The 16,458-nt window shown below is 38.5% G+C and overlaps 1 protein-coding gene across 2 annotated transcripts; it reads right to left on the bottom strand.

The window, feature by feature from the left end:
- Positions 1 to 2,541: 2,541 nt before the first annotated feature.
- On the bottom strand, positions 2,542 to 16,307 carry ZNF582 (zinc finger protein 582). 2 transcript variants are annotated; one of them, XM_069457832.1, is made up of 5 exons: positions 15,996 to 16,307; positions 14,499 to 14,587; positions 12,376 to 12,502; positions 12,010 to 12,105; positions 2,542 to 5,015 (listed from the first exon to the last, which is right to left on the bottom strand). In XM_069457832.1, the coding sequence occupies exons 2-5, from the start codon at positions 14,505 to 14,507 to the stop codon at positions 3,697 to 3,699; spliced, it is 1,551 nt and encodes a 516-aa protein (XP_069313933.1). In that variant the 5' UTR covers positions 14,508 to 14,587; positions 15,996 to 16,307; the 3' UTR covers positions 2,542 to 3,696. The 2 variants fall into 2 exon arrangements, with proteins under 2 accessions (XP_069313933.1, XP_069313934.1); XM_069457833.1 differs by having other exon boundaries at positions 16,216 to 16,307.
- Positions 16,308 to 16,458: the final 151 nt, after the last annotated feature.

Raw genomic sequence — 16,458 nt, 5'->3', positions numbered from 1 at the left:
AGGTAACAAATAGCACACAAAGTAAAATGAAATGAATAAAGTTGAATTATTACACTAAATGAAAATGTGAATTTACCTATAGAAAAAAAGATTCATATTTTGAGTTTTGAAAAATCAGCTATAGTCATGCATTGTTTAGTGATGGAGATGAATTCTGAGAAATGCATCATTAGGCGATTGTGTCACTGGTGCAAATATCAGCACGTACTTACACAAACCTAGATGGTGTAGCCCTCTCCACACATAGGCTATGTGGTACAAGCTGTTGCTCCTAGGCTACAAACCTGTATAGCATGTTACTGTACTGAATATTGTAGGCAATTGTAACGCAATGGTAAGCATTTGTGTATCTAAATGCATGTAAACATGGAAAAGATACAGTAAACATATAATGTAAAAGATAAAAAAAAAAAAAGGTACAACTGTACAGGACAATTGCCATGAAGGAGTTTGCAGGATTGGAAGTTGCTCTGGGTGACTTAGTGAGTGAGTAGTGAGTGAATGTGAAGGGCTGGGACATCACTGTACACTACTGTAGACTTTATAAACACTGTACACTTAGGCTACACTAAGTTTATAAAAAAATATTTTCTTTCTTAAGTAACAAATTAACCTTAGCTTACTGTAACTTTACTTTATAAACTTTAATTTTTATAACTTTTTGACTCTTTTGTAATAACACTTAGCTTAAAATACAGACATGTACAGCTGTACAAAAATATTTCCTCTTTATATCCTTATTCTATAAGCTTTTTTCTGTTTTTAAAATTTAAATTTTTTTTTTTTTTTACTTTTTAAACTGTTGTGTTAAAAATTAAGACACAAGCACACACATAGGCCTATACAGGGTCAAGATCATCAGAATCACTGTCTTCCATCTCCACATCTTGTCCCACTGGAAGGCCTTTGGGGGCAGTAACACACACGGAGCTCTCCTCTCCTATGATAACAATGCTTTGTTCAGGAATACTTCCTGAAGGACCTGCCTGACTTTTGTTTTTTAATAACTAGGAGTACATGCTAAAATAATGATAAAAAGTACAATAAATGCACAAGCCAGTACCATAGTCACTCATTATTAAGTATTATGTACTGTAAATAACTGTATGTACTATAGCTTTATACTACTGTTACACCAGCACCACCACAAACATGTGAGTAGTTAATTGCCCTATGACATTAAGACAGTTAAAACATAACTAGGCGACAGGAATTTTTCAGCTTCATTATAATCTTATGGGACTACCATCATATATACGGTCCCACTGAAATGTCATTAGGTAGTACGTGACTTGTAGGAAAAACAGCCTGTTGTGTGGCCAGAGTAACACCATCTTAAAGCAAAACCACCATAATGACAGGTATTTGACTCCTGCATACCAAGGCATTCCTGTAGCAAGGTTAAGAAACAATGCCTGTTGCATAGATAACCCTTCATAAAGAAACAGTTCCTGTAGCATAGATAACCCCTCATAAAGATACTTATCTAACTTCCCCCAGTGGTCACAAGTTTCACAAGAGGGTCTGAGACATGACCAGTTTCACGTTTTACCAAAAACAGCTTGCTATATAAAAAATACTTTCTGGAGGGTGTGTGCAGAGATCCACAGTTTCTTGGCCACCAGAGACATTTGTTCTGTTTTTAAGTCCCTATTAAATGTTTCTTTCTTAGAAACTAGATTTGTCAGCCTCTTTCTTCAGCCTCTCAGCTCCCTTGGCCTTTGGGAGTAGGTTTGCATATATCTGTTCACCAAGGAAGATGATTGTGTATGTTTTATGTAAGTAACTAAAATAAAGTGACAGGGGTTGAAAATAAATGGATGGGCAAAAATATACCAGGTAAACAAAGAGAAATCATTACTCTTAGTTAGTATCACAGTGTTTAAATAAAATAACAAAAGAATTACCCTGGGCTGGGGTTGGCAAACTTTTTATCTAAAAGAACCAGACAGTAAATATAGGTTTTGTGGCCATATGTTCTCTATTGTAACTACTCAGCTCTGATGCAGTGGTACAAAAGCAGTCATAGATAGTAAACAAATGAGCATGCTATGTTCCAGTAAGACTTTATTTTAAAACCAGGCAGCAGGCTTGATTTGTTCTGTAGACCTCTGTACTAGTCAAAATGGGATATTATGTAATGATAAAAGGTACGATTCATAGAGGGCTAGTAATATGTCATTACAGGTCAAACAGTATAAATTAAAAAGCAAAAATGTCTGGAAATTCAAGATCTCAGCTCCCCAAAAATTCAATGTTAGGAAATTCTGATCCAGTATGCCATGTAAAAAACATGGAGAATTTTATTATAATCCACTGGCTCAATAAACTTATTTAGAAACTTGTATCCAAAAATGTAGAATATATATTTTTTCAGTGTTCATGGAACATATACAAACATTAATCTTGTATTAGCCACAAAGAAAAATGTCAAACTCAAAAAAGATATTTTCAGACCACAATTACCAATCATAATAAAATTTGAAGTTATAACATTTAGGATGCTTTTGACTGCAAATTTATAAAACATTCAACAAAAAGTAACTTCAGCAACAAATATTTATTTTTCTTACTTAACAAGGCATCAAAGAGGCAGTTCCAGAATTGACCCAGTAGCTGAGTGTTGTCAAGCTCTGGGTCAGCTTTTCTGAGGTCCTCTGTTTTCTCTGGGTTCCAAGATAGCTGCAGCAGCTCCAGGCATCATGTTCTCATGAGAAAATGTTTAAAAGCAGGAAGGGAGAGGGGAGGGAGTCTCCAAAATATATCTGTCCCTTCTGAGTGAGGAAAATCTTTCCCAGTAGCCCTAGAAGATCCCACTGGCCAACACTGGGACATATTGGCCACTCTGAGCTGCAGAGGAGGCTGGAAAATTAGCATCTGATAGCCTCAGATTCTAAGGCAAGACACAAATGCTGCCAGTAATAAGGGGAATTGTGTATGGCTGTTGGGTTGGCAACCAACATTTATCTTTGACAGTCATGTAAGATAACCCAAAACAATTTAACATTGTGGAAATTAAGAAACACTCTCCTAAATTTAGATTACTCCTAGATCAGGAAGAAATAAAAACTGAGATTATCGTAAGATGATCACTTCCTATTTCATCATTTTCTGTTTTTGTTTTCTCTTTTTTTCTTTTATTGTCTGGGTGTTTGGTAGTCTTGAATAGTACATTTAGTGTATTATAGTTTAATCTTACAGGTTTTCATGTAATATGCATGCATTTAAAGGCTGTAAAAATTCATTTGGGTGAACCTTTGGCTACATCTCACATCTCTTTGGCTGTAGCCTACACCTCATGTCTCTTGGCATGTAAACCTCTCAATTCATTCTTTCATTACCATTCATGGTGATTGTATGATTCATTGCCTTGTTTTAATCTAAGAATAATTTGCTTTGTTTTTTGTTGTGTTTTTTTTTTTTTAATTTCCAAGAAAACTAAAACTTTTAACTATTGTTAAAATTATTACATTGTGGTTAGAAAATGTGATTCTGGAATGTGTTAGAGACAAAATTTTTTCCACCCTTTCCCTGCTTCTTTGACAATCATGATCTAAACAATTTACATCCATAAAATTTCTCTTTGCTATGGATTTTCTGACTTAGGATAAAGGATAAGCTCTAAATGAAGGCATTCTCACTTGCATGACATTCTTCAAGTCTTCCTCCAAGAGGCAAGAGTAAGTTGTGATTAGCCTAAGCTAATGGGCTTTCCCCATTACTTCCATTCATATGGTTGCTTGCCAGCATAAATTCTCTGATGATTAATAAGGGATAAGTGCTGATTGAGGGCTTTTCTACATTTATTATATTCACATGTGTTTCTCTGTTACACATTTTCTGTTGAACAGTAGTTGAATCATGATTTAAGGTCCTCCCACATTCCTTATATTCACAGGGCTTTTCCTCAGTATGAATTACTTGATGTTGAATCAGTTGCGTGCAATGACTAAAAGCTTTCCCACATTCCTTACATTCATATGGTTTTTCACCTGTATGAATTCTGTAATGTACAGTAAGATGTGAGACCCGTTTGAAAGCTCTCCCACACACCTTACATTGGTAGGGTTTCTCTCCAGTGTGAATTCTCTGATGTTGCTTAAGTTGTGAGCTCACTCTAAAGGCCTTTCCACATACCTTACATTCATAGGGTTTCTCACCAGTATGAATTCTCTGATGTCGAATCAGAGTTGAGCCTTGATTAAAGGCTTTTCCACACTCCTTACATTCGTAGAGTTTCTTGCCTGTATGAATAGTCTGATGCTGAATCAACTGAGACCGATGACTAAAGGTTTTCCCACATTCCTTGCATGCATAGGGCTTTTCACCAGTATGAATTCTATAATGTACTTTAAGATGTGAAATCCGATTGAAGGCCTTGCCACATTCTTTACACTGATAAGGTTTCTCACCAGTGTGAATTCGTTGATGTTCAATCAGTTGTGAGCTTCGACTGAAGGCCTTTGTACAATCCTTACATTCATAAGGTTTCTCACCAGTATGAACTCTCTGATGTTGTATGAAATTTGAACCAGAATTGAAGGCCTTTCCACATTCCTTGCATTCGTAGGGTTTCTTACCAGAATGAATATTCTCATGTTGAATTAATCGTGAGCCATATTTAAATGCCTTCCCACATTCTTTACATTTGTAGGGTTTCTCATTAGTATGAATTCCTTGATGATTAATAAGGAATTCTTTTTGCCAGAAGTCTTTTCTACATTTATTGTATCCATAGGATTTTTCTCCAGTATGAATTTTCTGATAAAAAGTAAGGGATGCTTGCTGGTCAAAAGTGGGAATTTCTTCATGATTGATGATCATTTGACTGAAATGTCGGTCTGGATTACCCTGTTGTCTGACAAATTGTCTTCTGCATTCCCAATCATCTTGGAAACTTGAGCACTCAAGACCATAACTTGTAAGGCTTTCCATTATCTCCCACTGGGGTGATTCAACTTCATAAACATGCTGCTTTGGAGATAATACCTTGGTATCATATCCAGATTCCAATACTGAAGAACAAAAAAAGGGGCAAATATGCATTTCTTTTCCTTTTCCAATAAAAGGAACTATAGTTAGAATTGGAAAGTTTAGACTCAAAATAATACATACAAGCTCTTGAATATGTCTAAGTAATTAAAAAGTGGGAAGTAGAACAGACAAAGGGGAAATACCATAAATGAGATGGGGGAAGTAATCAGAGAGGTTGTAAGAGTAGTTCTAAAATGTTAGTATGGATCAGAATCACCTCTAATCCATGGTTTTTAACAAAGTGAATGCTTCTATGAGACTTTAGAAAAAACAAATATAATGTAGAGTGACAAAAAGGAAATCATTGGTTGCCCAGGGCCGGAGGTATGAGGGCATGTGCAGGAAGGAGCACAGGGGAACTTTTCAGGGTGATGGAAATGTTTTCTATCTTAAGCTGGTGGTTATGCAAGTGTATTACTTTGTCAGTACTCATCAATTTGCACTTAAAACAAGTGCATTTTATTGAATATAAATTATACCCCAAATAGAGTGGACTTTTAAAAATGATGGGGATTTCAAAAGATGAAAAGAGTTCTGGTGATGGATGGTGGTGATGGTTGCACAACAATGTGAGTGCACTTAATAGTACTTTACTGTACACTTAAAAGGGGTTAAGATGGTAAATTTTATGTGCATTTCACAAGTTAAAAAAATGAAAATAAAAGTGATGGACAGGATGTGTCACTAGTTCTGCATCCTGCCTCAGTGCTGGGAGGACACTCGGGAGAATAAGCAATAACAACATGCTGGCAGATCTGTCAGGGGACATGGTGGTACAGTGGCAATATTCTCACATGTCCCCTCGAATTTGTAATAATATAGTTGTCATCTTCTGTGATTTTTTTATATCTGAAGTTTAGCTGAACACCATGGCTGAAGCTGTTGTCAATGGAGTGATGGAAATGCTCACTATCTTAATTAAGGTGGTGGTTATGCAAGTGTATTAATCTGTCAATACTCTCCTGGACCTTTCTATTTCTTAAAAGTGACCTTGGAAAAAGAAGGATGTTGTTCCTTCTTTAATGGATTAGGCCAAATTTACTCAGGATGGGCCCTTCCAGAGCAACATACTTTGCTACACATTGAAACTTCAAGGACAAGCTGAATGGCATATTTGACTGATTATACCCAGCATATGACTTCAGCTGCAGTGGCAAGTTTTCCTGCACTTAGAGCAATAAACCCCGTTTGGCTTAAAAAGACTCAGTTACAGCTTGATGCAAGGAACCATGGGGGATGGTGAATGGGTGCTTTTGAAGGTGTTCATAAAGCGTATTAAACAGATGGCCTTGGAGGGCTTCATAGGCACATGTCTGCTTTTTATGGTGGCATATCAGAGACTGTTATTCATTTTGTTATTTGTGAAAATATTAAACAAAAACTACTGGAACATAAGATTGCTTCTACAATGGAAGATGATAAAGATGGTGAAAGAAACATCAGATTTTGTGGGAATGATGCTGGCTGCTGTCACCTCAAAAACTTGTGCCATGATTATAGTGCATCCACATGACACTGTAAGAACAAGACTACGCAGAAAGGATACAAAGTAAAGATATTTTTTCATACACTCTGGTTGTTCAAGAAGAAGGTTATGGGTCTCTTTACTGTGGTCCAACAACCTATCTGGTGAGACAGTTTCCAAACACAGTCATCATGATCGCCACCTGTGCACTGATCTACTCAATGGTTAGGACATTTTGCTGCCATCTTACAAAAAAAGGAAAACCAAGAGATTGCAGTGGACCATGGAATATTAAAGTCAGCCTGGTGGACAGAACAAAACACCTAAACGGACATTGGCTGTAGGAATTAAAGTGATCCATATATTACTTGATCTTTTTGGCAATGTGAAAAAAACCTTGGCTGATTCCAAGGAAATGTCTTTTAAAAGCACTACTTTCCCCACAATGCCATTTTCTCTACCATATCCACCTCACATTGTTGAGTTTTATTGATTTATGGCAGGATATAGTGTTATTTATTCCATGGGCACTTTTCCATTCTTTTAAATAAAGCCATCTCTAATTATATATTATATTACAACTATTTAGAGGTGGTGCTAACAGTCATAAGTTTATAACCTCTGCTTGTGTTTAACTCCTTGTAAAGTTGCAAAATAGCAACAATAATAGTGAGGTCTTCTGTATTTTCATATTTCCGGATAAGATCTGGTACAGTATTTTAAAGTTAATTATCTGGGCATTAGTAGTCACTGTTTTGAACAACCAGTAGAATAATGTATAAAAATCTTATATATAGTCTTTGCATTAAAATGTTTTGGTTTCCACTTCTAACAGGTGCTTGATATTTAGCATAATTTGGACATTTAAATTGTTAATACATCAAACTGAAATGGTAATAATTAGGGATAAACTATTAATAGTCGGGGACAACAGTAAAATGTTGTTTCTTAGCCACTGCAGTGATATAAGCACATTTCATATCTTCTCTAAGTTTGTGGTACATAAGGACAACTAGAATGTCCTTTCAGTGACTTATTATGAACCTGAATTATCACCTGTTTATCATACCTAGATATCATTTGCTTAAAGGGAGAAAGATTTACCAATTCTGAATTTTCTCTGCTTGTTTTCACATTAAGCACTTGAACTTTTGAATTATTTCCAGATCTGTATAGATTACATGTATTTTGTAGAGAACGTGGTAATTTTCAGCTTTCCCAAGTTTGTTTTTACGTGACATTATATTAATACCTGTGACAGTATACAGTTATAGAAAAGGGGCCCTCTGCAGTCTAATTCAGCAGGCAATTGTAACTGACTTACAATTTTGTACATAAACAAAGTATTTTTGACAAGAATTTTATTCTGTCCTAATTTCCTGAATGGTAAATCATAGAAAGATTCAAGTTAACTCAAGTTAATGTGCTAACAAGGATATCACTTTTAAACGTTGCCATTAAGTTCAAATGCACCGTTTAGTATTTCAAATAGATACCATGTATATGGCCCTTAAAAACAAGTTTACTGAATTCTGTTGAGATTTCTGCCTATCGATGTTGCTATACTGCTGGTGTATGAAAGTGTGCAATTAAACTCCAGTGTGATACTTCTCACCTCAGTATACATGAGCTGTCTATTTTGTGCAGTAGCTTTATCTTAAGAATGACTGTTATGTACTTTGTAGTCTTTTTTAAGGGTGACACAATAGGAGGGAATTCCATGTAGAGATTTTTTTTTTAATAAAAACATTGGTCATTTACTAAACAGAGTGTTCGTAACATTTAGGGTTTTAGATATGTTGTTTTGGAGATCTTTAAGTAATCTGTACACTGTAGTGCCCCCAACATTGTTGAAAATTGCCAGGCTTTCTCTCTTGTCACCAATGAAAAACAGTGCTGTCTTAAATTCTCTCGGCTTCTCAAATTCATTGCAGACAACAGTAAGGGTAGTTTTCTGAGGTGCTTTGATTGGACTCAAAAATATCCTAATCATTTTGGAGACAAAGGAAAATTCAGATTCCTTATCTCTGGGATTCTTAATACCTTTTATGGTGAATTTTGGCTTTGACATTTATTGTGAAGAATGTACTAAAAATCAAAAATGGGGGTTTATACCTTTAATCTGTAGAGTAAGTCTCAATCTACAATGTTTACATGTTCAGGTGCCACTTATACTGCCTAATACAATGCCATGTGCTCGGTGAAGATCCATTAACATTAACATGTTGAAAGTAGGACAGAGATTCTCCTAATCTTAATGATCTCGGTATCCCACAAATGATAAACAATGATATGAAACCAGCAGCTAAGGATAACATTATTAGTTATAGCAAATTCATAACAAGTATCTTTCAAGGATGAACATGTATTCTAATCCTGTTTGTATTTAGACAGTAAAACTTACATTGCATTATTCATGTGTTATATACAATTTTTAAAAGTATTATGTATGTACTAGAAGGAAAACAGATCTTAGAGTCTTTGATTTTGTTGTTTTAGGTAACAAGGAACAATGAAGTTTATTTTTAATCAAGTTTTTACCCCCCCAAAGTACAATCTGCAGTTTAAATATGACATTAATAACTTAAAATAAGCTATATAGAAAAGTTCTATATAAAGTTTGCCTCCAAAATATTTCTTTGGAGAGTTTTTTTTTTTTTTTTGATTGAGTCAAAGGTTTAAAAAGGAGAAAAGCATATTCAAAGCATTGGATATGTTTCCAACTATATTTTGTTTTCATCTCTTTTCTATCAGATAAAACTTTTTTATTTCTGGGATAGAGGTAGTCAGCATTTTAGAATGGTATGCACTTCTGTCTTTCCAGAAGGATGAATTGAACCTATTCAGGTGAAAGCAGTAGATGCTGAAAGAGGATCCTGCAGTACTCTAACAGAATAGCAGACAAAGCTCTTGAATTTATTGGCTCATAGAAAGTTTGCTCAAAGTCCAAATCTGAGGATTATCAATACTGTGATTTTGGGATACCATACAATGCTTTGTAAAGCATCCCTGAAAAAGCAGTTATCTGTAAAGCTTTGTCTTCATTCTCATTATGTATGTAACTTTGTAGAACTGATGCTACTAGATGAGGCCCACAAACAATTGATTTGTAACTTCGAAACCATGATAGACTATCATTAGAATATTTAACCCTGCCTTTTGTCTTCTGAAACCCCTAATGACAATATGGAACAACTTTATTACATTAGGAACAACAGTTAAGGTTGTTAAAAATAATGAATGGGGCTGGGTGCAGTGGCTCACGCTGTAATCCTAGCACTTTGGGAGCCCAAGGCAGGAGGACTGCTTGAGGCCAGGAGTTCGAGACTGGCCTGAGCGACAGTAAGACCCCGTCTCTACAAAAAAATTAGAAAAATTAGCTGGGCGTAGTGGCACATGCCTGTAATCCCAGCTACTGGGGAGGGTGAGGCAGGAAGATCACTTGAACCCATGAGTTTGAGACCTGTGTGGGTAAGACAGGGAGACCCGATCCCCTTAAAAAAAAAGAAAAAAGTACACACACACACACACATACACACATAAAAATAACAAATGGTGACTCTTACTTGAGTGTAAACATTTTATCATTTTCAGGTTGTTTTAAATTATTAAAAATGTTGACTTGCATTTGAAGGATTTAAGTGCTAGACATCAATCTCTCTCTTATCTTTAAGCTTTGTTCATGCCTAACACTAAATTGTTCATATGCTTTTCCAACCCAACTGCTAGTTATGTAGGGTCCATTGGGGGCTGATATATAAAATAGTTCACCCTTTCTTCTGCCAATATCAATCATGACTTGAATATCCCTAAGAATATAGATATTTCTGAATAATTTAAATCAGATGGATTTTTTTTTCTTTGAAATGGGATCTCACTCTGTTGTCCAGGCTATTCACAGGCATGATCATGGTGCACTTTAGCCTCAAACTCTTGAGCTCAAGTGATCTTCCTGCCTTAGTCTCCTGAGTAGCTTGGGACTATAAGGATATGCCCCTGTGCCTGGCTACGGAAGGACTTTTAATATATAAAAGTATTTAACACAATATACTAACTTTCTGTCCATCTACTCAATATACATTGACTTTTATGCTACTTCGTTCAGAAACATAAAATTCTTGTTTTACTCTTAATTTTTGTTTTAAAAAACTTTTCCAATGTATATCCCTGCTTATGTGAAGACTTAAATTATGACCTGTCAGTCATAGCTAAATAGTCAACATTGTGAGAGCTGATATCTTTTGATTCATGTGAGGTTTGATATTCTTGCATTTATGTACACGGTTGTAAATTATGTGCAATTGTTCTGTATTTATATTAACTAGCTGGTGACTTTTATTCGAACTGCTAAAAGTAAAAAAGTTAAAAATGTGCCCTTGGAAAAAAAATGATGAAGATTATATCCAAAGGAACCAGGGTTTGAAAGGGTTTTCACTGGCCAAATTTGGAAAAATATGAACATTTTGGTAAATGATGATAATGGGTTATAATCTGCTACTGAATAAAACAAGATCTATTAATCCTTATGATATAAATGAATAAACAAATGAACAGGAAAAAGCTCTTCTTTACTGTAGTATGTTTACTAAATGAGAAAGAATAGTTTTTTTTAAAAAACCACTATTTTGCAATTATCAGTCATATCTGATCCGAGAGAAAACTGTCAATGAATCCTGAAACTAACAGGTAAAAAAATCTGTGACAAGCACAATATTTATACATTCTCAAAGCAGGTCCCCACAAACCATGGCTTGGTTCTACTTCCTCACTGGCTTCCCACTGTCCACAGCGCAGAATTCAAACTTCTTAACAGGGCTGTCTTTCCTGTCATATCTCTATGCTCTTCCCCTTGCTCATCGACCCCAGCCCCATGGCTGTCCAGCATCTGGGGTACCAAGAGCTCCCCCTGCTCAGGTCCTTCACACTCACTGGCTATAGCTGGTATCTCCCCAGCTACAACTCATCTTCTATGTCTCAGATCAAATGCCTTATCCTTGGAGAGGTCATTAGCCCTGTCATGCACCCCAACTGAACCTGTTCTTTTTCTTTCTTTCTTTTTGCCTATGTGTGTGCACGTGTATAACATCTGTTCCCCACTACAGCATAAGTTCCATGAAGGCAGAGATAATGTCTGCCTGCCTCACCAATGTATATTGTGGCATACCCTGTGGTGCATAATAAAATCTTAATAAATACTTTTTACTAACTCTCCAAAATTCAAACCACCAATACAAATTCCTTTAGAAAAAATGGTCAAAGGATATAGACATCTTTCCAAAGAGAAAATATTTTCCTTAAGAAACACCATATTTGTACTCACTCAGAAAGGCAGGAGCAACCACCTTTGTCAAATGCTACTGACAAGTTGAGAAAGATAATGATTAAGACATGACCTCTGAATTTGGCAACTTGGAAGGAAGATTTTTCTAACGCAAAGGGGCTGCTTCCTTCCCAGCCAGCTGACCTGATACCGGCAGTGGCTGCTCCCTTTTCACCAATGCCTCACTCACCTGGACACAGGTCTCCTGTTGCCACCCTCTCCACCATCCAAGGTTCTTTGCCTTGCTCCAGGAAGGAGATCACATCAGGTTTGGAAATGGCAAGACCTGGAGATGAGAAGAAACATGCCACCCAGTAATGGCGTCTCGGCCCCAGAATTCAGATCTCCTGGTCACTAAGCAGGAGAGGCAGTTGCAGGAAGGACAGAAGATGTGATGGTTGCCTGAGGGCAGGGGAAGCCAGCTTTAGCTGATACAACTGCCCTTTAACCCCACAGAAATGACCAACCAGTCACAAAACTGAAATGCATCCAGAAACTAACCAGGAAGGAACAGACATACCCAAGGATAACCTCCAAATAGACCAGATCACCTTACCCAGTGAGACCAGGTTGCTGTAGGTCTCCAACATCACATCTCTGTACAGATCCCTTTGAGCAGGCGCCAGCCACTGCCATTCTTCTTGGGAGAAGACTATGGCCACATCTCTGAACAATTCTGACCCCTGGAACAATAGGCATGTATGATATATGTGTATTTCAGTGGTTCACAGTGGGATGAGAAGAGCTGGAGGTCTTTGCAGAAGGGGTTGTTTGATTGAACAAGAAGGCTGGGGCTGGATGTGAGCAGGTGACAGAGGAAACGGCCATGAGTAAAATAGCATGTTCAAATATTCTCAAATACTCCTTTTTACTGCAAACCAAAGCTCTTGTATACAGGTCTGGGATTAAAGTTAAAATCAAGCTAAATGGAGTTTTTCTTATTATAAGAAACATTGTAATAAAGCGTGCCACCCACTCTGTATTTAGCATATAATAAATTCTCAATTAAGGTGAAACAGTTCTATCTTTAAGAAATAAAAAACACAAAAAGATTTTTGATGGACTTTCCCCCAATTTTTTAAAATTTTTATTTTATTATCATTTTTTTTTTTTTGAGACAGGGTCTCATTCTGTTGCCTGGGCTAGAGTGCAGTGTCATCATCATAGCTCACTGCAATCTCAAACTCCTGGGTTTAAGCAATCCCCCTGCCTCAGCCTCTAGAGTAGCTGGGACTACAGGCGCACACTACCACACTCAGCTAATTTTTCTATTTTTTATAGAGAAGGGGTCTCACTCTTGCTCAGGCTGGTCTTGAACTCTTTTTTTTTTTTTTGTTGAGACAGAGTCTCACTTTGCTGCCCAGGCTAGAGTGAGTGCCGTGGCGTCAGCTTAGCTCACAGCAACCTCAGACTCCTCAGCTTAAGCGATCCTACTGCCTCAGCCTCCCGAGTAGCTGGGACTACAGGCATGCGCCACTATGCCCGGCTAATTTTTTCTATATAGATTTTTAGTTGTCCATATAATGTCTTTCTATTTTTAGTAGAGACGGGGTCTCGCTCTTGCTCAGGCTGGTCTCGAACTCCTGACCTCGAGCGATCCACCCGCCTCGGCCTCCCAGAGTGCTAGGATTACAGGAGTGAGCCACCGCGCCCGGCCTGGTCTTGAACTCTTGATCTCAAGTAATCCTCCCACTTCGGCCTCCCAAAGTGCTAGGATTACAGGCATGAGCCACTGCGCCTGGCCTCCCCAAATATTTTATTTTTAAAAATTACATTAAAAAATGTTTTCTATCTTAGAAATAGGATTTTTGTGTAAATCAAGAATTTCTTAGAGATGTAAGTTCATCATGACGTCACAAGCATTTTTTTCTTCATGAGAAAAACTATGAATGAAGATCACTTTTATTGACTGTATGATTTTCTATCAAGTGGAAAGAATAACTCAAACATCCTCTTGTTTCATTTATTTTTTTTTGCATGACTTCATCTCAAAAGCTAATCCTCTTATTTTGGATCCAGAGGTTAGATCAGGTATCTAAGGCTCTTCCAAGCTCTGACTATCCCCCCATTTGGCTGACCATCTCATTCGCTATCACCCACCATCCTCAACTCTGCACTTCTGCTCTTAAGCTAAAGAAACTAATGGAGAAAGACTCAGATTCAAATACTCTGTTCAACCTCAACCTAGACCTTAATTCTGGTATCTAATCTCTCACCGATTCCCAGCCAAGCCACAATTACATACCCAATCATCAATCTTTCCCAACACAGGACATTGCACCACACGCTGAAATTAAATCCAGCCAACACCACCTCCCCTGCTTTTCCATATGTGATTGCTCCTAAGTGTTCCTACAAAGGATGCTCTCATTTCTTTTATTGTTTGTTTTATATATACAGCATGGAAGACTAAGGGATGCTCTCATTTCATACAAGGAAATGGATTTATGCGCTATCTGGCCTCCTGGCAGAAGATAACCATCAGGAGATGTGCAATGCTACACAGAATGAATCCGTGGGCATTTGTCAGAGAGGAGGGGGCAATGGGAGAGGGGACCAACTGCCTGGTCCTTTTATTCTATAAAATGGGAACCTCTGAGAACCAAATTCCTGGATGGGAACCCAGGTGGGAAGTTTCGGGATAAGGAAAGCAAATATTTACATGATTTTAAAACTCACAAGGAACATGACTTTTAGAATTTCAAGGGTGGATGGGTCTTCCTCGTGGTTCCTCTCTTAGGGAAGGGCAGAGTCCTCAGATGGCAGAGCTGGGGGAGGAAAGAACAAACATGAGAGGCTAGGCTTGCCTCACAGTTCCAAGTATGCCAAGGTTACAAGTCCCCACCTGCTTGCCTTCCACCCACCATAAAAATTAGAGTTGGGACAAACAGTGATCCTTACCCAAACCCAGGAAACCAGCTTTGACTGATGCAAAAAGACAAGGAACCTGTGGTTCCTTCTCTCCCATTCCCCCCAAATACCCAGAGGTTCTGCCTTACTGATGTAAACCTGAGACAGGGATGCTTAGACCTGGCCCGGTGGCTGGGACTCACATGGTACCTGAAGGACAATGAAGGCTCTCCCAAAGCCAGGAAGCACAGGCATGCATAATTTGCATAGCCCCAGCCTAGAATAAAGCCTTCCCAAGAGCAGGCCATTTACCTCTCTCATGCATCACATTCAACACCTTCAGAAGTCTATCTGGCTCTTCTCCCAACTTCCAAATTTACAAATAACTCCATAGCCCAATCTGAGGCTTCGTGGACCGCACTTCATGGGACTTGCCTTGAGTCAACAAAGTGGGTGGTGTGGAAAGAGACAATAAGACAAATTAAATGGAGCAGGCTCAGCATTCTATCATCAACACATAAATGTGCCCTTCCACAGAAACAGCAATGTACAAAGCTGCATGCATAAGATTTGCTGAAGAATAGAATTGAAAACTAGTACATAAGTAGGCAAGTCCACAAGTAGGCAAGTGGCTGAATCATTTTTGGTACAGCCATATAATGGAACATCAAGCAACTACCAAAAATGATACTGGACAACATTAACAAAGAAAGTCACAACTAGATCTTCTATACCATAAAAGGCCATTCGGCAAAAAGAATTCAAACCACTCACCCGCTGTCACACAGGCTCAAAACAAAACAAAACAAAAAACTGGAATAGAAAACATCCAAGTATTAGAGTGTTGTCATTTAACCACTTCTTGAGTTCATCATTAAATGAGTAGTATTTTGTAAAGGAGTGTAGGACAGTGCCTATCACATTACAACTATTTAGTTCTAAGTAATGTGTAAATAAAATAAGTATGAATGTTGCTTGAATATGATGTAATCGGCAGCTTTTCCTCATTATGACCCACTTTTATAACCATTATTTGTATTAACTATACGATATCCTATTTACATAAGATGGCCTGTGATTTACTCAACTGTTTCCCCATTGTTAGACATAGAGTTTGAACAAAATCATCTAAAATATTACCAAGGATAAGTCTCTGCTTCTAAACTAGTGGTTCTAAATCTTTTGTGATCTTGCAACACTTTGAGAACCTCATGAAACAAGACTTTGTACTAGATTTAAGGCGGGGGGGGAGGGGGGCCGGAAAGCACGCATACGAATGAATGCAAAACATCCGCAATTTCAGGGGTCGGGGTCCTCCACACTCACCAAGAGGGTCCATGCACCCGGGCTAAGACGCTGGGCGAGGCAAGGGGGCGCTGGAGGGGCGCGCCGCAAGGGCCGCCGGGAAATGTAGTCCAGCGCCAGACAGCCACATACAGACGCCGGGAGAGACGCCCGGGTTCTTCTCAGGCCCGAGACCCGCCCGGCCGCGGCTCCCGCTCCCGCATGGATCCCGGAGCGTCTGGAAAACCCCGAAGCCCCTCACCTGCCGCCTCCTCTGATCCAGGCGCCACGGCGACCGCGCCCCCCACAGCCCAGAGTGCGCTTCTACCTCGGTAGCGGCGGACTCGCCGCGCGGATCCGGAAGATGGCGCGGCGCACACAGCACGCCAGTGCCGCGTCGTGATTGGGTCCGCATCGCAATTTCTTCTGGAAAATGTAGTCTCTAGACGTAAAGGCTGCGGCGAGCGTCTCGCGGCGTTTTAGGGGGCGGGGTGTGGTGCCCAGG

Source organism: Eulemur rufifrons, chromosome 24, assembly GCF_041146395.1.
Source record: "Eulemur rufifrons isolate Redbay chromosome 24, OSU_ERuf_1, whole genome shotgun sequence".
Classification (NCBI taxonomy): domain Eukaryota; kingdom Metazoa; phylum Chordata; class Mammalia; order Primates; family Lemuridae; genus Eulemur; species Eulemur rufifrons.
This window is presented reverse-complemented; position numbering and strand designations above follow the sequence as displayed.

Coding starts and splice junctions, on each gene's coding strand:
- ZNF582 (XM_069457832.1), bottom strand. Junction 12,106..12,375: donor CAGCAACCTGGTCTCACTGG/GTAAGGTGATCT, acceptor TCTCATCTCCAG/GTCTTGCCATTTCCAAACCT. Junction 5,016..12,009: donor AACAGGAGACCTGTGTCCAG/GTGAGTGAGGCA, acceptor TTTGTTCTTCAG/TATTGGAATCTGGATATGAT.